The sequence below is a fragment of the Cottoperca gobio genome, chromosome 13 (genome assembly GCF_900634415.1).
Source record: "Cottoperca gobio chromosome 13, fCotGob3.1, whole genome shotgun sequence".
Lineage (NCBI taxonomy): Eukaryota > Metazoa > Chordata > Actinopteri > Perciformes > Bovichtidae > Cottoperca > Cottoperca gobio.
Genome location: NC_041367.1, coordinates 17,177,988 through 17,203,395, shown reverse-complemented (window position 1 = coordinate 17,203,395; position 25,408 = coordinate 17,177,988). Strand labels below are relative to the sequence as shown.

Below are 25,408 nucleotides of genomic sequence, written 5' to 3'. Positions count from 1 at the left end.
AACACATTTAATGCAAGAAAAAATCATATTAGATTTTGCAAAAACCCACCAGAGAGCGACCTGGAATGAAAACAGCAGTTGAGATAGACACTGCAGCTGGATTGCATCTGAATAAAGAAGATTGTGAGACATATATTGTCTCCTCCAGCCGCTTTGCATTTGTACATTATTGCCTGATGCAAATGGAGTGCGAAAGAGAGTGACATGGAGTACATTTCTAATCTGGACAAAAGTAATCACAGCCTCTGCTTTTACCATAATTACATATGGATTTTCTATGAATGAATAAATTGCATTATTGGAAGGCGTGTATAGTAAGATTTCAAATGTTCCCTGTTGATTTTAAATTGTGACATTATCTAAAGCTGACTAAGTTAGAACCATTAGTTGCACAGTTTTCAAACATTGATCACTTTAGACAGGTAATTTAAAGATTAGCTGCAGTTAATGGATCAGATCTAGATTTAGTGCTAATTAGGTGCTGCCCTTAAATAGTTACTTAAATCTCTCCAATCAACTAGGCTGATAGCTTTTAAAATTGCACAGCTTATTGAGTGCCTCAGATCAGCGCGTTTGCCATAAACATAAGAAGCATTTCTGTTGATGTTCAACCAACAGGGCTTAAATTACACTGTCAGCGTGAATGATCGTTTTTGGTGACAGATATGACCTTTCTGTCATTGTAGAAATAAATGACATGAAATGTGTTTTTGCCAATGTTTCTCCTCTTAAGACTGTTCTGAAAAGGTCACTCGAGGTGAAAACAATCAGATATGATGGGGTTACTTCACGGGCCAGTTGATGAAAGAAAGCAGCCTGTCTTATCTACTCTCATTCACTTTCAAAGCCACGTACAGTCCAAGGTAGTTAATGAATGTGTCAGCGAGCATATTATATTATTTAAATGACGATGTGGTCAGATGCTGTTTGCATCATCTTTGTATATTCTGCCTTGTATGCAGTATGCGGTATGCAAAAATATAGTTCATATACCGTATTTGTGTTTTAATGTTTGTTTAAAGGGTACATGTTATGCTCATTTTCAGGTTGTTAGTTTCTACTACTACATGTTGATATGCTTCAATGTTCAACAACAGACTTTATTGTTCTTTTACTGTCTGAATATACCTGTATTCACCCTGTCTGAAATGCGCCTTTCTTAGTGCCTGTCTCTTTAAGTCCCCTTCCCAAAAAAAGCTCAGTCTGCTTGCTGCTTGCAAGAAAAATATGACGCAAAAGTTCTCAAGCTGTGGGTGGAGATAAAGTGAGTTTTTCATAGTATTTCCCCTGTAACGCTGGGGTTTTGCATTGACCAGAAGGTCATTGTATCTACGTTTCTTGTTTTGTTCAGATAATAATCACTTGCCTAATTTCCACCCAAGCTTTATTCTATCATATACCCCAAATAAAAAAAGCAATTTAGAACCAGCTACTAACAAAGATGTTGCAATCTCAAGAATATTTAAAAATTGGGACGACAGTAGCCACATGAGGGGTTTGCATGCATTAGTGTTGCACATACTGGCAACATGTAGCTCAAATTTTCAGAAGTGGTTTTGTTTGGACTCCAGTGAATGGAACATGTTGTTTACATGATATGCTTCAAAGAGAGTGTTGGTGCACTCCAGTAACATACAGTATGGAATATTAATGTGCTGAATCTGTTTCTAACCAGCAGATAAGCTAGAGGCAGCGCTGCCAATAATAGCAGAAGCTGTTCTTGTTTTGAAAGTAATAATGAAAATTAAACACTATGAATTATTCCGAGAGAGAGAGAGAGAGAGAGAGAGAGATCTTAGTTTAGTACATTTCTTAAACCATTGTGTGAATTGATTTAATTGTTTGAGAATGGAGGGTTGTGTTTCAGTAGTCCTCCACAGAAGGGTCAGCATTAATCTAAGACACTTCACTTCCTTTGAGTGAGCGCCGTTGTTAGTTTTGACAGGAAGACCACATGCATAGTATACTGAGCAATAATATCAATACTACTACTACTGTGGAGAATCGTGTGACAGCCAGCCATTATCTGGACAGCTCCAGACAGACACTCTCAGGACTGATTATGGGTATTTTTCTGAGCTGCATCAAGGTTGGGGGTTTTGAACTACTCAGTTTTAATCCATTTTTGATTAAATTTTCAGTAGTTCCTGAAAGTGTACAGATATCCTCAGCCCATATGAATCACCCAGGTCTCTATTTAGGGTGTTAGGCTGTGACACAGTAAGTCACACAAAGAAAAGCTGTCATATTAACAGTCTTTAAAAGGAAGGAACAAACTGAGGCTAACTGTTGAATCCAGTCTGGCTCTGTGGCAACACACACATCTGACAGTGCCATATCAACGATGCTGAATCAAAGTGTAGGACTCAGGGGATCTACCGTATATTTGTTCATTTTAAAATGTCATGTCAGTGAGTAATTGTGAAGTTCAAAGGAACAAACGAGTGCTGGAGAGCAAAGTACACGCACACTTGACCTAACAAGTTCATATCAAGTGATATATCATAACTTAATTTTCAGCTAGTGATGTATAATAGCAACATAATCCTTAGAAGTGTTGGTTTTAGTTATTACTGACAATAAAATGGCAATTAAAAACATACAGGAATGCAACCATAAGGAGAAAAGGCTCATTAGCTATATCTACTGACCACCTTCAGTGACTAGCATGCCTTTACATGCAGTACATACTGTACAAATGTATTATTGAAATGTTGCCACATCACTCCTACTTTCTACTTTCAAAAAATGTATACATATTTTATATACAAGAACATACTGTATTTAAATATTTATAGTTTTAGAGCTGCACTAATTGTACAGTTGGAACGCGTTTAGGCTAACAGAAACATGCTGCTGTGGCAATATTAAAATAAAGATATTTTACACCATAAGCACAATGATATACCAAGAGGTGTGCTTGCATTACATACCTTAAGCTTCTATGAAATGGTATGTCCTAAGTCGATTGTCCTGAATTGAGAAATGCGAAGATGCCAATTTTGCTACTGTTGTCATTGGTGAGATTTAAAATTGAACTAAAAAGTTGAACTGTGTCAAATTAGACTTTTCTTCAAAACAGAAAGGAAGATTTTGTGTATAATTGTACCCCCTTCGCCCAATGTTTGCCCAGCATCTTTCCACAGTTATAGCTCCCAAGTTGCCAAATAAAAAGCATTTTATCACAGAGGCCAGTTTGATTGAAACTGGATTTTTATTATATCTTCAAAAAACGGCTGCAGCAATGTGAGGATATAAAAGATTAAAGCATCCTAAAATGTGCCGGTATGGTGGTTATAAGTGGACAACTGAGCATAACTTGGTAGCCATTTATACACCGGCTTCACAGATTAGAATTTGTCTTGTGTTAAACTTTCACAGTTCCCTCTACCCGCTCTCATGTCCCTCTTCAATAACCTTTTTTCGAAAGAATTACCAAAGAAAAGATTAATTAATACGTTAATCACCAATTAATTTCCCTTGACATATCTGCGATCGTCAGTGGCCATATTGTAGACCTACTCTACCTCCCACTGTTGCTTTTACCATTTTTTATACAAGTGTTTATTGTTCTAGCAACAGCATTAGAAAACATATTCACGAGTACTTCAAATATTGCTGCTGATGCACTATTTACCACTATTTCTGCTAACAGAAATGAGAAAGTACCAGCCGAACAAGCAGTTAAAACAATAAAATCTGAATTTGAAAAGTCCTTTTTGTTCAGTTGGGATTTTAGAGGGTTTTTTAAAGGGTGATGCTGATTTAGCAGTCTGAGCTTGTCTGGCAGGACATTTCACAGCCTAGGTGTCCTGACAGTGAAATCCAGTCATCTTTCATCTTGAGCCTGGACTTAGAAACCGCCAAGAGCCCTGCCTGTGGTGTTAGAGCTGCACTCTGACTCAAAAGGTCAGAGACATAGCTCAGGGCAAGGCCTTGACAAATCATAAAAGTTATCAATAAAATATTGATCAGTTTAAAAAAAAAGAAGAAGAAACATGGCCAAAGTGGGTATAATATGGCTCATTCACTTAGTCCTGGCCAAAAGCCTGGCTGGACTTTATATAATGAATCTACGTGTTTGCTAAAACGGATAAAGAAGTCATGTCAATTTTATTTATACAGCCCAAGCAAAGAAATGTGCCTTTTTAAAGAGATTTACACTCTGTACAGAATGTGGCAGTCTCCTTCAGACCCTCGATAGAAGGCAGCTATAAGACGAGAAGATCTAAAAGTTATAGGCTATAAAAAGGATATAATGTGTGATTAGTAGAGCAATTTCATTTCGGCAGGATTCCCTTGTTAAAGAAAAACTTCACAGTACCAAAACTAGGAATGTCACCTGACATTTAAACTTGTATTGAAGGTTTTTGAAAAGCATTCAGCTGAAATGACAGGAAATTCAGCTTTTGTCAAAGTTTTACTGCAGACTACTATGAAATGTGCAGTCCAGAGTACCAGCTGAACAGTGTGTTTAAAACAGCCAATTTAGTTTTACTGACATACAGTAGCTGCCTATCTATAATGTAGTACTAAAAGGAAACATCTGTATATTTCAACGTACAATGAAATGACAATAAAACCGACCCCAGAAATAAGCCTTGGTGTACCACATGTAACTAAAGAGGTGAAGGAATCCGGATCACAAATTTGTTTCACAACTATTTGGAGTATTCCCAGAGAAGTCCACTTTTCATCTCGGTCTGCTTTCATATAAAATTATGAATTCATTTGAGCGGGAGGTTTTCAGTGCTGGAAAAAATCTCATGGAATTCTTTTTTAAATACATGTTTATTGAAGAGCGCACATCTTAGCAAAATATCTAATGTTTGGAAGTATTTTCCCCAGAACATTTGAGATGGTAGAAGCAATGGGTAATATACTGTAGGTCTTTAGTCAGTAAGGAAGGTTGAATCAAGGTTGGATTTCTTCTTTTCTGGATTGGAGGATGCTATACTGAATTGTAAAATATGGGACACAACCATTAGTCCTGGAGTAATTTATAACAGAGAATGTAGTCGGTGTTACAGCCTATGTGACCTTTCGAAGAATTTAGTAGGTATAATGTCTGCTGAACTGGTGGTTGAATCATGTGTGAAAGTGTCTATTAGTTCTTGTGCAGAAAGTGACTGAGCCAAGTGAGGATAAGTTATTCCAACTCAAATGAAAGAGGAATAACACTGGGAATCCAACAGGATGTTGAGAGCAGAATGTAAGGCACACTTTTACAAAATTTCACACTTAGATGAAACTGAGAGCTGTCGGTATTTGTCTCACATGGGAGATGGCAAGCTCCATTATTTCTTGTTCCCTCCACCAAGGAATGCACACCACAAGAGGCTTCAAGTTTTAATTAAATGGAATATTTATACACTGCGGATGTTCAACTTCTTTTTCTCCCAACATGCTGGCAAATAGGCCATACAGTTTAGAGTTAGCCAATTAATTACAATTTTGTCAAGTCACAGCAATTTCAGTGATTAATTACTATGTTCTCAAGAGTATATTGTCTATTTAAATACCTTGCGACTATTATTGCAACATCCATTTTTTCAACATTCAGTTTTCAGCTTCACAACATTAACTGTGTACACAAAATGAGGATTCATTAAAAAACATTAAAAAATGTTTTTGTTTTAGTTCTTTTTAGATTTAGCAATCATTTACAACCGATATGTTTAATATGTTATTATTTTAATTTTAATGGTTGTCTGAGGTTCAAGGTAAATTTGAATCTCCTTCCGTTACTGCTTTGTTTGCAACAGAACATCTCAGACTACAGTACCTGGGAAAGAAATAGGTTTAAATGTGTCATAAGTATTAGCATGAAACAAGTTTTCATGTTTTTATCTTGCTATTTACTTTTAGGGCCATAATTCAAGTAAGCGGCTTGTAATGATTTTCATAAGTACTGCGTAAATAGTTACGTCAACAATTTAGTCTTGATTTAACATATATTTTGTGCATTTCTGTTATACAGCAATTTAATAATAAAAAAAGATCACACTGTAATCATCACTAGATTAATGCAGACCTAAAAGTATAGGCATTATATACACTGCAATACCAACAAATACATTTCAGACACTCAGTTTTCAGTGTGATATGTGATTTGTAGAGAAATGTTTTGTAATTTGGAGGCACTGTATGACGTTGCCATGACTCATCAGCATGCAGACGGAGCTCAGCACCTGCAACGTCTCTATTTGCAAAGAAGCCCTTGTAGTATCAAGCACCAGAGGTGAACTTGGTTTGATGAACTGCCTAGAATTAATTTCTTATGAATATTAATAATAGTTACTTACTGTAATGAATGGAGGCATCGGCTATTTCTTGAACTATTTTCTGAGTTATTTGTTTTCTTTTTATCCTGCCTGCAGTTTACAGTTTATTCTGCAGTGGTGTGCTTGACTGCTCTCCAGCCATTAATCAAGGCACTGCTTTCCATTATTTGGTGCAGTCAGCTGAAACTGAGAAAGGCTTTTGGGGTGGTATGGCTCATTCTTCCTCCACTAACTCTCTGTCCTCCTCAACAGAGATGTTCCTCATATTTTTTACCTTACGCCCTGGATCAGTGGTCATTAGACAAGTCCATTAAATGATATATGTAACACGATTTTCAAACCTGCTTTCCCAGCATGCCTTGATTTTCCATGGGATCAAAACAGAAACAACACATTTCCAAATCATCAATAATAATAAAGAACTTCATTTACACTCATTGGCTAACTCTCTTAACCCTCCCTTTAAGTTCAGTCATAAAGATTTATATAGCCCTCATATTCACATTTTCAAGATACCAGCCCAGCCCACAAGACTCGCAGAATCAATAACTTAAGTATCATATTCTTGGCTTCTAATATTGTCAGACTCAGATTCCATCAGGCTACGGTCTGAGCTGCATTCTGATAACGGCATGAAGAGCGGCTCGTTGAGATGAAATGAAATAGTTTATCGTTAATGCACATACTCAACAGCCAGCCATTCTGGACATCTGTATTCATATTTATACTCTGCATCTGCTGCACATCTCATGATAAAATGTGTAGAGATGAAGAGCAGTTACATCTAGTCTGTGTTTATCTTGTTTCTGTGGTTCCTTTAAAATCTAATCATCAAATATTTATGTTTACAATAAAGATGCTATCTTCTCTCCCCAATTTACATCTCTACCTAATTTCAGCTCTGCGGGTAAATATTTGATTCATGAGGCAGTGTCACTTGATTCTGTATGAAAGTTAATGTCACAGTGGAGAGATGTGTCAGCAGCATTCTGACTGTGAAGCACAGCAAACAACTTGACTAATCTCGTGTGTGCTGACATTGTGACTGATGATCAGCGTGCTGGTGGCCCACCTGAATGTGGTGGACCGTAATCTCCCAGCTCAGGGTGATATTGCCAGTTTCAGCTTTCACTGGAGTGGGCGCTTTGCTTTAGCACTAAGAAGAGGAAAGAAAATACAGCAGCACTCAGATCCATGCGACCATCATAAAAAAACATTGTGAAAGGGGAAAGCACTGCCAAGGGACCAATCATAGCTTTACGGTTTAGGCCCATAAGCAGGCTGATGTTGGAAATGTTTTGATTAAAGGCACATACACACAAAAACAAAATGATAAAAAGCTTGGATTTGAATAATTAAGTTAAATTTGAATGTAAAAAATATTTTTTAGTTTCAGTTCTCTTTTTTTTTTTATCTTAGCCTCCCTTTCTGGAAAGCTGTAGGGAGGCTGGATTGGAAAGAGGGAGAGAAAAACCCTGATGTGACTTATTACATATTGAATTGTTCTTTTACTATAGCACTTCATGGAGGAGAGTTGCCAGCATGAAAAAAGCAAAGACTAATGGTATTCATGTTTCAGTGGGCACCAGCTACTTTAATCAAGATATCTCGGGTTACTCGATCCTTACCTCACCTATTCACTGTCATAGCATTCGCGGTCATGACAGGCTGTCTAAAAGTTGTCTGTAAATATGTACACGCTGTCAAACAGTACCTGGCCTTGACTGAAAATAAGTAGTTCCCTCTTCTTCAGTATAATACATCTAAGCGCATGAAAAAGAATACAGAAATGCCCAGTATTGCAGTCCTTTAACCTGTAGAAGTGATATGCTTTGTGTTTAAGAGATGGCCTATCCTCCCCGAAGGCATATTGCTAAAGTGCAGATTTATTCCTCATTTTATCACTGCACTTCACTGAGTCGTCTTGGATCATCAGTGGAGCAGACATACCTCCATTACTCCTCTCAGAACTGTTTGTTCTCTTTCATTGAGTTGGCTTTTACAGGCAAACAAAGCCATGGCTCCACATAATCAACACTTTTACCTCAAAGCTTTTATTGTATATGTCCTTACCTATAGTATTTATTGGTTATTTGCTGTTAAAGCCACCATGTGTCTTTTTAGTCTGTCATAAGTTTTGTTTTGTAGATGTGAGACAATCCAAGTGTAAATTGGTGCAGTGTAAATCAGAAATGTTCCCACATTTAGTGACTTTTCATTTAATCAGTTTTGTATGTCATGTTTCTTGTTTAATGAATTTTCTTTAATTTGTGAAGCACATTGTATTGCACCTTAGCAACATATAGCAGTTTATATCACAGCTAAGTTGTTACAAGGGAAAAAGGAGGTGATATCTTTCAACATTAGATTAGCCGATTGTTAAAAACACTTGAATGTTTTATGTGAAAAATGCCGCGACAGATGTCACAGTTTTATTCAGGCAAAATAAACACTTATGTTGGTGTACAATACCATTATTGCCACATTATTATTATACTACACCTTGCCACACACACCTGAACATATGGCTATTTTAGGCGAGGTCGGTGTAGCAGGTCACACAGCAATGTGAAGGGTCCTTGGATTAGTTTGTGGTTCAGTGACTTTCTAAAATATTGTTTGCCGCTGTGCTGTAGAAGTAAGTCCGACCGCCCTCCAATCACCATCTAACATAAAAATGAAATACAGTCTGTAGTTGGCACTCGGGATTAAGTTTCCACAGAAAGGACAGCATTTGCCACACTCTAGGCTGCTACAGAATGTCAAGACTGGAATTTTATGAATGTATTAGGGGAGGCTCAGTAAGCTGCAGTTCACAGTAACCTGTGTCTTTTAAAACTATGCTCACAACACAGACTTGCTTCTGATTATTTGAAACACCCTTTATTGGTATCGCAGGCATAATTAAAGGGAATTTTAGCAACAGGTTTTTGAGGAAATTGTTCATACCCAAACCACAACTTGAGGAACTGTCTAGATTCGTATTTTATTTTTTTAGCACTTCTGTGAATAGTGAGCAGTATGCACTGGAGACTGGTAAAAATACTGAAGACATGGTGGGGTAGATGATATGACAAAAAAGTTGAAAGGCAAGAACCTACAACAACATCTCCACATGGTACCCCACACACAATGAATCCACAGCCATGTGCCTTTTTAATATGACGTGCAGAGCTGATTTTGCTATACTACCTACTGACATCTGCATTGGAATGATTGTAATGATGACATGATGAAATGGTGACAAGTTTCGATATTGGGTGTAATGAGCAGATAAGTAATGTGCGCTGTTGGAATCATTTTCCCATTACTATTTATAGTCAGCCTCACCTTCACCTGTAGCTGACAATGGTCTCCATCAGGACAATCGAGGTCAAGGAAGGTCCACAGACCTTTGGCTGCCCCAGTCTCCATCGCTTCCCCATTTGAGCTAGACTAATGAGGCAGACAGCTGCTCCCTTAGTTGAAATGTCCCTGTGGTTAACTGTACCTGGGAGAGGCAGAGACAATGTCACCTTCATATCCAGGCACATTACAAGAGGAAACCAAAGCAGACCTGTGAAATCAGGAGAAAGCACGCACAAAGATTAGCTTGTGGACAGCAAAATCCTCCTAGGCAAATACAGCACATTGAGCTGCAAGCATGAACTCAAGAGCTGTAACACAGTTGTTGTTTACTGCTGTCATCCCTCAAGGGGGCGGTTAGCCTACATTTTGTCTTTTCACAATTCCAGAATATTGGTTTTAGACATCAGTTTCTGAAGCTTGGCAGAGTTCAATACAACATAGGCAGGATAGAAATTCTTCGGCAATGTAATTAGGGGACTTTGCTGAGACGACAAGTACAAATGTGGAATAAGAAGGTAGAATCCAGCAAGGCTGGGTGATTAGGCCTCATTTGGATGTCTTCTGCACACTGTGACGGGCGGCTGTTTCAGGGCAAGGCAGTCGGTCGGATCGAAGGCCCACAGTGTCTAGGATTATGTGTCAATTTACCACCCAGCTGCAGCTCTAGACTCTACTGCAGAACATGACTACCTCTAATTAGGCCATGCTACCAATTAGGGCCCTGCAATAAGGCTGTGAGGAAGGCGCTCGGGGAGAGTAAAACCTACCATTGTCTACCAAAAAACACCCAAAAAACATTGTTTTTTAGCAGCTGTCCAAGGCTGGAGCCCATGTCAACCAGACTTTCATTAAGCTATCTTTGGTTTACTGTGATGTAATGAAGACATTAATGTAATTGTGCGATGTGATGACAGGACATTAACTTTGAAAGGTGTCAAATCTGAATGGTACATTTATGTGATTTAATGAAAAGACAGTAACGACCAGTCCAACACAGCAATTTATTCATGTCACGGCCATGACCTCGAACTCTGTTTTATAATCCCACAGGTAGCCAAGCTCAGTTCCCCATAACTCAGAATGTGACGGTGGTGGAGGGGGGAACAGCCAACATGACCTGTCGTGTGGATTACAATGATAACACTTCCCTCCAGTGGTCAAACCCTGCACAACAGACCCTATTCTTTGGGGACAAGAAAGGTGAGTACTATTCCCGGGGATAATGGCTGTAATGATAAAATGATTAGATATAATGAAGATGTCTTAGCCGCATTACATTACTACAGGAGTTTTCTTCATTAAGTTTTCAACTTTGGAATGTGCAAAATTTTCGCTGCCTGCCTGCGAGCACACAATTTGACTGAATACAGAAAAAAGACAGGATAAGAAGGAAATGCATTACACGTAATGTCGACACACAGTTTTAATGAATTTATGTCTCCATTGATGTCCCAGGGCACAAACTAAACAGAAATAGACTGTTTTATAATTGAACTTTTGTAATCACACAACATTGACAGTGTTGTTTACAACACAGTAACGCCTGTGGATTGTGAGATGATTGGGCTTAATTAGCATTTTAGCTGCCCTACATTTGTGTACCTATTTGGATGTCACTGGAAAAGTACAAAAGGAAGCGCACCGTTGCAACCTGGTGAAACAAGGCCTGAGCCAGAATGAATTATAATGTGCTCTCACCAGCCAAATCCAATTTAAAGGTGACAAAAGTCTGGAGTTGATAAATTGGAATTGGAGTGAAAGGGAGTCTAACAGTGGACTGGTCTTGTAAGGGTTGGTGGTGTTCATATTTCAGTGTTTCTCACAGCATATTACCCATTTCATTTATGCTGTAGCTGCTAATACAATATCATTGGTTCAGTGATTGAAGATTAACTTTCCCTTTGAATAACAATTGATAGGAGAGAGAGACGCCAGAGTGAACCAACAGAATGAGAGTCACAGTCTGGTTTGAAGAAATACTTTCCGCCCATCGCAAGTGATTGGATTTAGTAATGAGGTCTAAGGTGTTTTATTAGATGAAATTACTTCCAAATACAATTAAACGGAAGTTAACTAAATCTTAAATAGAAACTCTTGAATGGTGTCCAAAGACTTTACATTCAAGCAAGAATCGTTTAACCAAAACCATCTTTTTTTTCTTTTAATATTCTCTGGTGTACAATACATACAGCATTTTAATATTTGACTTTGCAGAACAAGTTTTGAAAATCACCGAATTCTATCAGAAAAAAACTCAAAAACGCCACGTCTTTGTACTTTGAAGATGTAAACCATGATGAATCATTCAAGTCGTATCTTTTGGTTGTTTCATTTGGCTGAAATGAGCCCCCTAACAATGTTTTATTCACATTTCTCCTCTCCTGTGAGTACAAAGCCATAATCTGTATCCAAACCTAGAATGCCGCTGTTATAAGCATTTAAGGGGTGCTTGGAGAGCACAATATGTATGAGCTACTTTGCCCTTCTTGGGCAGCCATTTATATTGCATGACAGAATCCTTTTCCTGAGCAATATGGATGACAAAATGAATGTAGTCCACTCAGCAGAGGTTGCCAGGGCTAAGTATGGGAACACTTCCTCTCCATCTCCTTTTAAACAGCCAAATGAAAAGCTTTATTGGCACAACTAATACGATGCCTGTGAGGCCATCAGGAGAAACGGGAGGCGTGGAACAACACAGGCTTCATGCGGGGAAGAGGGTGGGACACCTGGGAAGAAATCTCTACTGTGCCAAATCACCAGTTAATTGCTTGGCAGAGGGCTGCAACTGTCCTTCTTCTCCCGTTTGTTGTGCCTTCTTGTAGAAGCCAATGAAAAATGTTAGATTCACCCTACCTTTCAGTCCAACAACTAACGGCAGACTGGCTGAGCTTGAGGCAGGCTGTTCTCTCCCTCTGATGAACAGCTGGTCATAGACGGCTGTCAGTGAGTAGATTAGATTAATGTAGTTGCATTTTTTCTTGTTCTCAGTGTTTAGATTTTTGCTATCTTTTTTACCTGCTGTTTAGATACATCTTTCATTTTCCCTGTGCTTGCTGTCTCTGTCCGTGGTCTCTGTTGTCCACCTCTCTGCTTTCAACAATCCCCATGGGTGTTCATGACAGCGTGGCCATATGTTACATTTTGATGCACATGCAAGATTCCCCCACTCTCTCCTCACAAAGTTAATTTGTCATTGTGCATGTTTAACCCACAGCAAATTCAGCGTTTACAGCTTTTATGTGTGAGTTTGGATGCTCAACACATACAAGTAATGATGATAAAAATACATCCACTCTTCTGTCTTAAATTAGACAAAACACTCTGTGAGGCATTTTTTTAAATCTACTCTCGTTCTTTCCCTCAAGCTCAGTATTAAAGATAAGGGCATTTGTCTCGATGTGTTTGGAGTTTGATATAAAATAGTGAGGGAAGGAAAAGACTATTAAAATGACCTTTTAAATCCCTTTGAGCAGCTGTGGAGTAAAGAGAAACATCTGTAAAGAAGCTGAAATTTCATATTATATCCATTGGGTTTGACAGCTGCTGGGTAAAGTAAGACAAAATCTGATCTTTGCCCCGACTATAATTTGTTCCATTTTAATTCAGGTCTGTCAAATGATAATGTAAAAAAGCCCCAAAGAGTAGCTATTACAGCCAAGGAGAAAAGAGATTCTGCTGTCTTTCCAGAATTTTAAAGACACTGAATACATGAAGTCTACTTCAGTGTAACAGTAAGAAAAGCAAGTATGTTTTCCATCAAACATTATTCATACACTAGTGTCAGTAATGCAAGTCCTTATACCGAATGAATAGTGTGTCAGTGTCTTACAAAACAGTGTTTTAAATCTGCCAAAAAGTTCAATTTAGGCCACTTAAACTACCTTGATGAGGTTGGGGAAAGGTATTGGTCATGGTTAAAAATAACGTTGATAGTTGGTAGGGGAGGGAATATGAACTGCGGTCTCTAGCGTCAAAGTCAGAAAAAAAACCACACACATAGGTCATTTAAACTAATGGTTGATTCAGTCATTGTTCTGGCAAGGACAATGTCCATTAATGATAATACTACTCCAATTAATCTTTTTCTGTTGCATGTTGAAATTCAATTAACAGAAGGATCACCATGGTGCAATATTAGTTTATAAACCCGTCAGGAGTCCTCAGGTACGCAGGTAGAACATGATCCCAGCAGTGCGTCCTACAAGTTGTGACCTATAATTTGTTAACACGGCAATGTCACATCTCGTCAAAGACGTGGAATTCGGATAAGAGTTGTGGTTGCTGGTGGGAAGGAAATAGTTGGCAGGTAACAGCGCAATAGCTTAATGTATCTTTAGTGAGAGTGTAAACGATGAGAAGGACCTCTATCTCATCCTTTCCCAAAAGAGGATCAGTCAAACCTCATGGAGTTCCAAGAGAGTGTTAACCTTGCTGAATTCCTAAAGCTGATCCATATGGGTTGCACTGTCTCTGCACATTTGTCTAAAGCTGAACACAGCCCTCCTCTTCTATCATGCCAGCTGGCTCCTTGGCACGTTCCTGCTCATCCATTATGTATATCTGAGTCTTAGTTGATTGTTGCCACCTCAGAGGCTTAGGACTACACTATGGCAAAGACCAGCATGCAGATTTCTTCACACCGGCGCCACAGTTCAACAGAGACAACAGAGATAGATCACCTTAATAGCCGGGGCAGTACATCATTCATACATTAGACCAATTAGTGTGGACTGTTGAAGGAAGCAGCTATGTGGTGGGCTGCCACAATGAAGAAATCGATTTGGACCATATGTCTTTTGTAGTATTATCCTTTTTATATGTTGCCAGTGTTATGAATTATTATTACTGAGCAGGACAAATGAGAGCAGAGCTGTCCTTTGCTGTCTTCAATATGATTTACTTCACTTTTGGCATCTATGGGAAAAGGATGAAACTTAAGTAGCGATGCTGTAGAGAATGGTAATGACATTCCTGGAGGCATGCAGGGTGGAAACAGGATCTTCTGTCAGATACGATGAATATGAATAATGCAATTAATGTGAAACTACTGCAGGTTGCATGTCAAAGGCAGATAACAAATTGCTCATTTGAACTATAGTGTGTGTTTCTAGCAGAGATATGGAGACATATACAGCATATACATACATGCTGTGGCAAATTGTACAGCCCTTTTCATCATCTCAATTCAATATCTCAGAAGTTTATGGTTCATCATTCATGACATTTAATCGGGGCATTCAGCTTGGACCATAAAGGTCACAAAGCAAAAGTGATCTTAATTGGCTCGTAGTAATCAAAATGCTGTTATGTGCTAAATGAATGCTCTAATGTGAGCATTAAAACATTCATTAGCTTGAGAGAATGAAGGATAATTACTATGGATGCAATTACTGGAGTGAGCACCAATGAAAACACATTTGAACGTCCATTCTAGTAAACACACAACATTTGATGGTGGGTTTGTTCAAAGCAAGTGGAGGGGACATTTACCTGAGCTCAGACTCCGATATCTGTGTGTATCTTCAGTTCGAAGTTGACATGAGCTACCATATTCAGGTAGTAATAGTAGTAGTAGTAGTATCATTATTGTTTTTATTGTTGTTGTTTTTTATTTATTTTTGATTTGGCATTTGATTTGACATGAGGAAAAAGGTCATGTACAGTAGACAGCAAACACGCAACAACAAATACATATAAAAATTAAGCTATGTGTGTAAGCGTTAAACACACCATGAAGTAGATTTATTAAATGGATTTGCTTGGTCGTACTTTCCCACATTTCCCTCAGCTACCTCAGAAGCGATGCTGAACATTTTTTCACAAACTGCAAGTTTGTTCGCAGGTGTTTTGTTTACTTTTCAGTGACTGTTTTTACTGGAAATAAAATGTAAATGGGATCTCATGGCCACAACTAATGTCTTCCTTCAGGGACTAATGGGCTTTTAAGTGTACTGGGTTACCTCCAGCTTCACTGAAATGTGAATCTACCATTATGGCAGTATACACTTGGCTATTATCACTAATGTGAAGAGCTTTTTTTGTATGTACTATACTATACTGTGTGCCACGCTGCACTCTCATATATAATGCATATAATAATGAAGAATAGGTTGTATTTAAGTTAAGTATTTAAGGTTGAAAACCCACCTGAAAGAGTTTTAGTCATTGTCAGGGTTTGCAAATACATTTTTAATGTACAGCACATGACATGTGTAAAACTGCTTCGGAAAGCAACACAATTATGCAACCACACCGGTACTTTAAATTAAATTAAATTCAGACAGTTCATACAGTATGAAGAAAAAATGTCAGTGGGCTGAAAAATGGTCAGACAAAAATATATTCATTCTCATTAATTACCACTTAAAGACGGGACATAGCATAGCTGCTGGAAGATCTCCTCCTGCTTTCCTTCCCTTCTTCAAGCACTGAAAATGAGTCCAATTTGAGTAGCATCTGCTCTGTAGGATCTCTGAGAGGGCGGGCAGTAACAATGGCCCTCTGGAATAAGGCCCTTTCCTTCTCTTAATTGCAGCCACATGTGTGGTGGGAAAGAGCCCCCTGCCTGCACCACTAGCCCTGGAACCCATCCAGAATCGCCCACACAGTCGCTGAGTGAGCACAGCCAGCAGCAAACACACTCTAATTGCAAAGAGTGGAGCCCCTGGCTGGAGAGCGGGGGGGTGCGCCAGGACCCTGTGTTCTCACTGAAGGACAGCTAGTGCTTATACATTCCAGGACTGGCTCAAAGTGGTTACAGGCCATACAAAAATGGCCAAATGGGGACACTCTGCATTGCAGATGTAACATATTTTGGCTGAACCCGAGAGCCATCATCTTGTTTCCAAGACTAATGGATACAGTAGATGTAAAATGTCCTTTTCTATCTGGACTGTCAGGAGATACTTCATCGATTTGGATTAGAAACATTGGGTAACATCTGTTTGCTGCTTGGTGGAGTGCAGAAGTGAATGCCATGTGATAAGTGCACTTCCAGTTCATGTGCCTCCAGTTTTATCTGAGGACAGAGCTGATATAGCTACCAACCAGACTGTCAGCATCTTCTCTTACACATCAAAACAGTCCAGCGTATTATAATAAGTCATTGTAACCGCTATTTTAAATGTTAATACAGGTTCTTGGACATCTTACATTTAGATAACTTCTAGCTAAATTGACCTAGGTGGTTGAAACTGAATCTGACAAACTACTGTTCTCTTGGGAGACCTGATGTTCCACTGACACGGTGGTAGATGCAAACGACTGTCGGGGGAAAAAGGCAAACATTACTTTGCATCCAAAGGCCATAGCAGCAGTAAGGGGAATCGGGATGTCAGTTTTACTGATTTGAGACGGCCTTGGTAAGGCCTCCATCACCGGAGATGTACTGCACATTAAGCTGCCATGCTGCAAGGCTGTAGCATACACAAGGTCAGGATGCCGATTTATGCTTTCTGCTAAGCAGACTGAACAACGCAGGAGCTATCTAGGGTTTGGAGGAAATGAACCTTTTCATCACATTGATTTCCTAAAGCACCTGGAAAAAAGCTTTGTCAGCCGCTGGCATTTGGGTCTGATTGTGACGGATCTGCCCACAATCTGGGCCTCTTGCCTGGATTGGATGCTAGTAGTATGGTTTCCTGGCCATATGCTGTTTGAGTAATAGATAACACTTGTCTTTGGGTTATTCAAACCTTTGTACATCTCATTCTATCAATATGTCATTGATTCACATGCGGTGTAGGCTGTCTAACAAAAATGCATCAGTCAACTCCATCTTTTGTATAACTGTTGTGTCTCAGCCATTACTTGACTTCAAACCATCTGAATCAGTATTTCAGCTACTGACACTTACATTTAAGTACATTTACATTTAGTTATGTTTTCATGGTAATGTGATATTGTTTTGCAGATAGACAAAACAAGATGTAGCCTAACTGATACTTTAAATTTCACTTGAAATGATCAGTGATCTGTACTGTGTTTGGTCAGTGTTTTGTAGGTGTAACGGGCCATTGTTGATCTGTACGGGTCGGTGGGGAAAAGAGTTTGAGAGCCTTGTATACCATTCTTCTTCTTTCTTTTTTTTTAACCATTTAGTTTCAATGGAATGCAAAGGTGATAAGTTTTCAGCAAAGAAATTTAAAGAACGTTCAAATAGATTTGTGTAACCACTCCTGTAGCATAATTCACTTCTCCGTTGACTAATCATAAGATCAGTTTGTTCCAAACCATCATAATATTAGTGAAATATGGTAAAATATGCTACTATGGCGCTTTAACGGTTGCAAGGGTGCAACACCTATTTTTCCAAAACGATGACTGATTGGATCAAACTGACAATATGTTTGCAAAGCAAAGCAAAAATCTTTCACCTTTTACACCTACAGATTTTGAGTAGAATATCACTTTAACCAAAAGACATAGGAAACAGCCGGAACACTTATCCGCATTTCAGAGGTGTTTGAGTTTTGAGGTCACGAAGAAGAAAAGTCGGCCTGTTCCTGCCTGTCTTTTCTTTGTGCGATGCAGAGATAGACAGATATGCAGGGGAAGTACAGTATGTCATCTTGTCCAAAGCTTTGATCTTCTCAGCCTGCACTTCAATATCTTTTGAGTTCCTGTACGATGTTTGTTTAGACCCCATCACCTCTCCAATGCATCCACAAAGGGTGTCCTGTTTTCTGCCAGAGCCTCTGGGCATTTTTAAGCTCTGTAGTGAGGATGCTTAACTACAAAGAACATCAGGCAGCTTTGTTTCAGGAACCGGTTTGCTACAGTAAGACTATCAAATGTTTGTATTAAGCCCCGTAGCACATAATAAGCTGGCTCTCTGATGGCACAGCTTGTTGTTAAATTTTAATTCTGGCTTAAAGATTTTTTTTATTTACTCTTTATTCTTGGATAACAAAGAGTCTCAAATTAGAAACTTCTTAGGGCCATCAATATCGATATAGCTAATCTTAATTTTTTTCCCTTTTTAGCATGTATGTTATTATATGATAATGATCATCAAATGATATGGTGTAATTGAAGCTGAAGAACAGCGTTGTTGATAATGACCTCTGTCTGGGTAAATCTTCTAATCATTTCATCCAATCTAATTTAACTGTGTATCACATGCCTGCTGTGTATGTTCTTCGTTTAAATCAAATAAATGGGAACGGAGCAGGTGATTAATGATTTTTATAGAGATTTGTTCTTTATCTGATGTGATTTTACGTTGGCCACGTTGATTAAATCCTAATCAACACCTACTACTTCTGCTGCATTTTGCCCCGTGTAGTACAATCCAATAGAGTTCAAATTACTTTAGATGAAAAAGTGTCCAGGGAGAGAGCTGGTCAGGCGCAGAGGGAGTGAGGATTAAGAAAGTGTAATTTATTCAATGAAGAGCACTTTCCTTCCTGCCCTCTGTGGTTGGTTGCATGTAGCAGCAGGTGATTCTCAATTTGAAATTGTATAAGAGATGACAGGTGAGAGATTACCTTTTACGTGGTTTTCCCAGGTCCAATCTGAAAGAGCATTAGGGGAAGGTCTCTTAAGAAAACAATGAAATGTTTTATTTCAGGCAATGTTTTAAGAAATGCCCATTGTGTTGATTATTGTATCATGAATATGTTTAGTAGTTGTGGGTAATGTGTAATGTAGCTGTAGAAACTATTACTATTAGCATTATTGTTTTTGTGTGTTACCTTAAATGTGCACTAGAGGTGGGCAATTTGGTTGGAATCAATATCAATTAACAAGAATGTTTTACCAATATTGATGCTCATCATGAGACGGCAAATATAAAATAATCTAATTGAGGTTAAATCAAATAAATTTAGTTCCATGGTTATGCATTACGTTTTCCTTTTCTTAGTTTTTCATTGCAATTTCCTTTAAATCACTTATTTGGACAACTGAAATAAAATAATAAACTAAAATAACACAATGTGATTATCCCAATACAACACCACTGAAGGTTAATAATAAACATTATAATGAATTATTGCTCAGTCACTATATACACTTTATTCTGTAAGCCTGCAGTTACAGTGGAAAATACAAAATAAATACATAAGTACTTAGTGGTTTTGTATAAGACCAGAGTAAGATATGTTCAAAGTCAGAAATGTCGCAGGCAGAGTCAGTTGCTAAAAGTGTTGGAGTGAGTTTAAATCAATACCTGAAATGTTAGTGATTACCTAAATAGATATTGTAATCTAGGACTATTTTCTGCTGCTACGCTTCAGTGCATCCCGCTGATGTCTTCGGTATTCTCACTGACTGTAAATACTATTCAATTCTAGAATGCAAATGTAAAGAAAATGTTTCCAACCTCTGGCCACAGTGTGTGTTTGCTGCATTTGAAAACTATTTAAAATAACTGAAAAAAGAGTGTTTTCGGCTTTGTTCTGGTAAGGGTCATCAGAATTACAAATGGTACTTCTGCAGTCAATTGAACTCTGTTTTCTGTGCACTCTGTGTTTCTTTGTGTCCTCCTTCCTTATACAGCTCTGAGGGACAACAGAATCGAGCTGATGCGAGCCTCATCGCAGGAGCTCACCATCAGAATCGGTGACGTCAGCCTGTCAGACGAGGGCCAGTACACCTGCTCGCTCTTCACCATGCCTGTCAAGACCACCAAGGCCTTTCTCCATGTTCTGGGTGAGCATGCCCGTATTGGCCCAGTCTCCACAGGCAAATTACTTCTAACTATTAATTCTTCACTTTCTGACAGCATGAACACATGCACATTTCAAGTCTGTTTATTCTTCATTGTGCACTTGTTACTTTGTAGGAAAATAGCATTTCTGCATTATATTTTACTCTTGTATACTAAAATAAAGGATGACAGTTAAGCTCGCAAGCTAGCAGTGTTACTTAATTTAATGTTTTGCAAGTCAGGACAGCCACAAAAAACTCAATGAGAATCTTTTCACACATGTGTGAGACAGACAGGTCTGTTGAAGGATATATAGAAATAAACAAAAAACTCTGTATGCCAACTTTATCAGTTATCTCACAGCCATTTGACATTTGACACCGTTATATTTAAGGAGAGACTTTGGATGTTTTATCTTGATAATGTTTATTTTCTCATTCAACATCGGCTTAATATAATTCCTACAGTTTTTTCTTTATGGAACGCTTCCTCATATCTGAACGACAGAATAGATTGTTTGCCAATGACAGCTGAAATGACATGTATGACCATTGGAGAGTACCAGCGACAGACATTTTGAAGTGATCGCAGTTTTAAACACATGGTTGACGTTGTGAATTGAAACAATACTACGTGGTTAGGTTTAGGCAAAACAAAAGTTCTCCATGGATTGGATTCAAATAAGTATGTTTGCTAGGTAAATTATAATTTACCTAAAAAGTAAGTTAAAGTAAGTCAGCGTTTTACACGTGTGAAGAACGGCGGTCTCCTGGGTGGAACTCCTTTCCTTCTTTTTTCTACGGCCGCCTTATGTTGCCCCCTAACAATAAATCTAAATATGGGTCATAATCAGTTGCTTGCGCAGTCGACCTGAACGGCCGTTTCTGTGGGGGAGGACGGTCTGTTTTTATCATACCTTTTTGTCCTGCCTTACAAAATCAAACCTTGCCACTGAGAGAAGGAAGCATGAATATCTGTGTGAATTATTCTCAATCATTTCATTTTATTTGTTTTATTGTCAAAGAAATACCGCCTCATGCATTTCTTCAGTATGTTCTTTATATATATTTCCATGCACCACAGGAGTGCCAGGAAGACCAGAGATCACAGGATTCACCAAGCCTGCCATGGAGGGGGACATAATCACCCTGACGTGCACCACAGCTGGCAGCAAACCAGCTGCTAAGATCCGGTGGTTCAGAAATGACAAGGAGGTCCAAGGTAGGCACATGGTGTGGATTTCACAGAGCATTCTATCCTCTGTTGCCACTTGTACACTCTTGGAGACATCATTACTGTCAATTCATTCAGCTGCCTGCATTCCTTTGTTTGCATATTCATTCATTGTTCCACTGGCCGGGATTTAGCGGTGCCATGATTCACCTGGCTCACGGCCAGCATTGCTGCTGTCATTGGAAGCCTTCCAAATGTTGTTGGACTGTGGCAGAGCCGTCCACATTTCACTACCTGACCAAGGTTAAGACATATAGGAGTGCCTCTTATTGATTCTAATTATAAAGTTAAGCATATGTCAACAAAAACTTCTGCACAGCATTCTGTGTCCTGGCAATGAAGTAATTATGTACTCATGCGATGCTAAAAGTGATCATCAAAAAAGAAAATGTCAACTCAAGGGTTTGCTTTTTTCACTTTACAATGATATAGAACATAGATGCTGCAAATCCTCACATTTTAGAAGCTGAAAAGAGATGTTACAGAGCATTTTTGCATTTTACAGTTGTAGACCGTTTCATGTTTGTATTAACACAGGTGTTCATTTATCCCACAGTTTGCTGTTTGCATGTGATGAGTTGATCTTGCAGGGCATTGCCTCTAAGGTGCTTTATTATTTTTTTACAAACAGCAGCGATTAGATTAGTCAAGCGAGTCAAGGAGGAAACAAGAACGCACTAGAATAAAAACTCAGAAAGGCCACAAAACTGGCTTCACCCAGACAGGAATAAACAGTGAAAGAGACAATGTGTTAGGCAGCAGATGGAGCATTGTAATGTGTGCTGATCACACTAAACCATGCAGCAGAAGTTATCTCTGGTTTCACACCGTGTGCCTTACAAGCTCTCACTTTCTTGTATACCTCTTTCCAAACTGTCTGAAGCTCTGCACTTTGTATTTTTTATAGATGTTATCACCGTCTTAATTCTTCTTTAAAAATTCATGAAAATACAAAAACATTTATAAAATAGGAATGGAATGTTTTTCCTCAATTTGATGGCAGAGGTAAGCTGTGTGGAGCTCTTTAATGTAACAGAGCCTGCTGCAGAGACTCAGTGTGACAGTTGCTCTTTATTGAAGATTTGCACCAGAGAGCTTTTTCGTGCCGCTGCTGTCTGTGTCTGCCCAACATGGCATGATGATTGATGGGAGAGGGTCCGGGGTATGAAGTTTTCTTGTTGAAATGACATGCACGTAGATTCCTGAAAGGCCAGTGGATAGCTTGCTCACAGCGTCACAACCAGCCTTGCTGTCCATCTCAAAAGGCACTGAGATGATCTTTTTTTTTTTGCATTATCTCTCGAGGTAAACATTAAAATTAAACGTTGAAGCTCAAAAGATATGAGTTTACTCATGGCTCTAATTATCGTATTTTTGTGGATAAAAAATTCAAAAGTAATACCCTCATCCCGTTCCGAGGTCAGCAGGCATCACAGCAATGCATAAAGGCAAAATAAAACAAAAGCTCGACTCCCAACATTTATATTTGATGCGTCATGTGTAAATTGCATATCTCTAAAAAAAAACTTCGTGTTCCCCAAGTCTGCCCAAAACTGGTGTCTGGTATACAAATGTGCTTTTATTAGTTTTACCTGCTTGCGGAGGAGTTTATTAAAGCCGCTTGGGCAAACAAACCTGGTATGATGCATCTCCAAGTCAAAGAGAGATAAAGAACAAAGCAGAGACTGCAGGGTTTGACTTAAAAACTTCATTTCCATGTCAAAGTGTCAAAGAGGAGGAATGTCAATCAGTGCCCTGGATCCAAGTCTTTTGTAGGTGCTGCTTTAAAGCCTCCTTTAGCGAGTATGTGCTGGGAGCAGCATGTTTTGCCATTGGTTCTTCTGTGGTAGATCATTGCCGCCAGTGTCTGCTGTCAGTCAAATCTATCCCCACTGGGGGACCAGTCAACAAAGCTCCAAGATGACAGCAGGTGTAATAGCAAAAACATGTCATATTTATTTCATGCTCTGATGGTTTGTTTTTCAACAATTTATATTAGAAGCACACAGCATTACAAACCTCAAAATGCAACTGTCATCCTGTGTCAAATCATTTGTTTGCAGAGTATAGAGCCATACAAATTACTTGTGTCGCTGAATGACAGCTATGCTTCAAATGATAATCTATTGAGGAAAAAATCCACCCACTGTCACTCTCTTTGCATACATAAAGTGGCCTATATATGCCTTTCACAGTGACACAAAAGCACATTCAAATACACAACAGCTCCAACTCATTTTATATTCAGTTATGCAAGAATCTTAAAAATAAATATATTATTGTTTTTGTTGATGTTATTGGCATTGTCGTCATAATTGTTATTATTGCTATTATAATTATCATTATTATTATCATTATTATTTTTGGTGTCAAGTATGTTTACTCCTTAATTTTAAATTGGGCTCCCATGCTGTTCTCTAAGATTAAGCAGAGCAAAGATCAATTATATTACAAAGTTTGACTTTTCCTTTGCCCCCTGCTTTTTGCTGATTGCTCACATCAAGTATCCTCAACACGTTGACTTTATTGCAACTTTTATTTTTGTCCAACAGTGGCTGTAAACAGCAGCTTTCATCAATCAGTGGAAAAACTTGTGCAAACATGTTTACAACCAACAAATCAAATTGGTCCAGCTGATTCATGTTTGCACTACATGCTTCTCTAATCTAAGGATGATCACAGTGTTTCCCATACATTACAAACCATTAACCGTAGAGAAGAGCGCGAGCTGTGGTAAATATTTTCAAATGCATATAAGTGCATCACGTCATCAGACAACTTCTGGCCTTCATGTTATGTCTGAAGTCTTTGTGTCACCATATAAAACTGACAGCATAATATTATACGACCTTGCTTTAAACCATTAAATTAACTTTATATTTCTACTGAATATAACACGCTCTATACACCAATATGGAAAGTATTGTTCAAACTCTTATTCTCCAAGTGTAACTACTATGTTTTAATTAGGAAGCACAACTCACTTTTTGCTAAGTTAACTACCAGGGGAACTGGTATATGCCAAAGTTCAGACACGATTCTAACAAAAACACAACTCTAAAGTTTATCATTTACATATTTTTGACTGTTGAGATGATTAATTAAAAACACAACATGAACAGCCGCTTTTAACTTGATAAATCTTCACTTTAATTCTAGAATAATGGGCCTTTTCTTCTCCAATAGCTACAAGTGCATGCAGTGTTGACCAGAATGTACCAGGTAGCTCAGGTAGCAGGTTCTTCCTCAACTGTTCACTTTTCAGAATTAGTTGACTGTCTGTTTTATTTTGTTCTGTATTTCTGAGAGGATTACCATCTTTTACTTCACTTCTTCAGATTAGATATTCTCATCCTCATCAAGATCCAAAATTAGATCAAGTGCCTCATTCATACAGGAGCTCAGTGTGGTGCTTCTCCTGTCATGTGAGCAAGAATGACATGTCATTCAGTACCTTTAGCCATTAGCAGTAGGGATGATCTACGTGTTGCTGCTCATATTTACACACAATTCTGAATCTAACCTCTGTTGACCTAACTCTAAAAACATAACTCCCCGGCTCATGTTTTCTATAGCTTCAGGCATCTAATCTTAATCTTAGAGAGCTGGTAAACAAAGCTTTACCAGCTCTCTAAGATTAAAAATAGGGGGGTAATATTCTGAAGAATGTGTGAGAATTTTACAAATGAGCCACGTTACAGGAATATACCAGCATATGCTCCAGAACCACAAAGTGTTTGCTCACATTTAATGCCTTTGATGGTGTTTTAGACAATGTACACTCAATTTCCCACTGTATCTGTTTACCACATTAAAATCAAACTGCCTAAGTAAGCACATAACAATGTATTTGGGCCTTTTAAATTGTTCCTTTCAATTCATTCTCAAA

General features: G+C 38.5%; 1 protein-coding gene across 5 annotated transcripts in view; it reads left to right on the top strand.

Annotated features, from left to right (window-relative positions):
• cadm2b (cell adhesion molecule 2b) overlaps positions 1 to 25,408 on the top strand; it is a 129,899-nt gene that overhangs the window by 90,782 nt on the left and 13,709 nt on the right. For 3 of the 5 annotated variants that reach the window (XM_029446993.1, XM_029446992.1, XM_029446991.1), the window contains 3 exons: positions 10,683 to 10,832; positions 20,136 to 20,321; positions 21,370 to 21,507. In XM_029446993.1, coding sequence (XP_029302853.1) covers positions 10,683 to 10,832; positions 20,136 to 20,321; positions 21,370 to 21,507 — 474 coding nt within the window. The remainder of the gene's footprint in view (positions 1 to 10,682; positions 10,833 to 20,135; positions 20,322 to 21,369; positions 21,508 to 25,408) is intronic. The other 2 variants (XM_029446995.1, XM_029446994.1) reach the window with 1 other exon arrangement.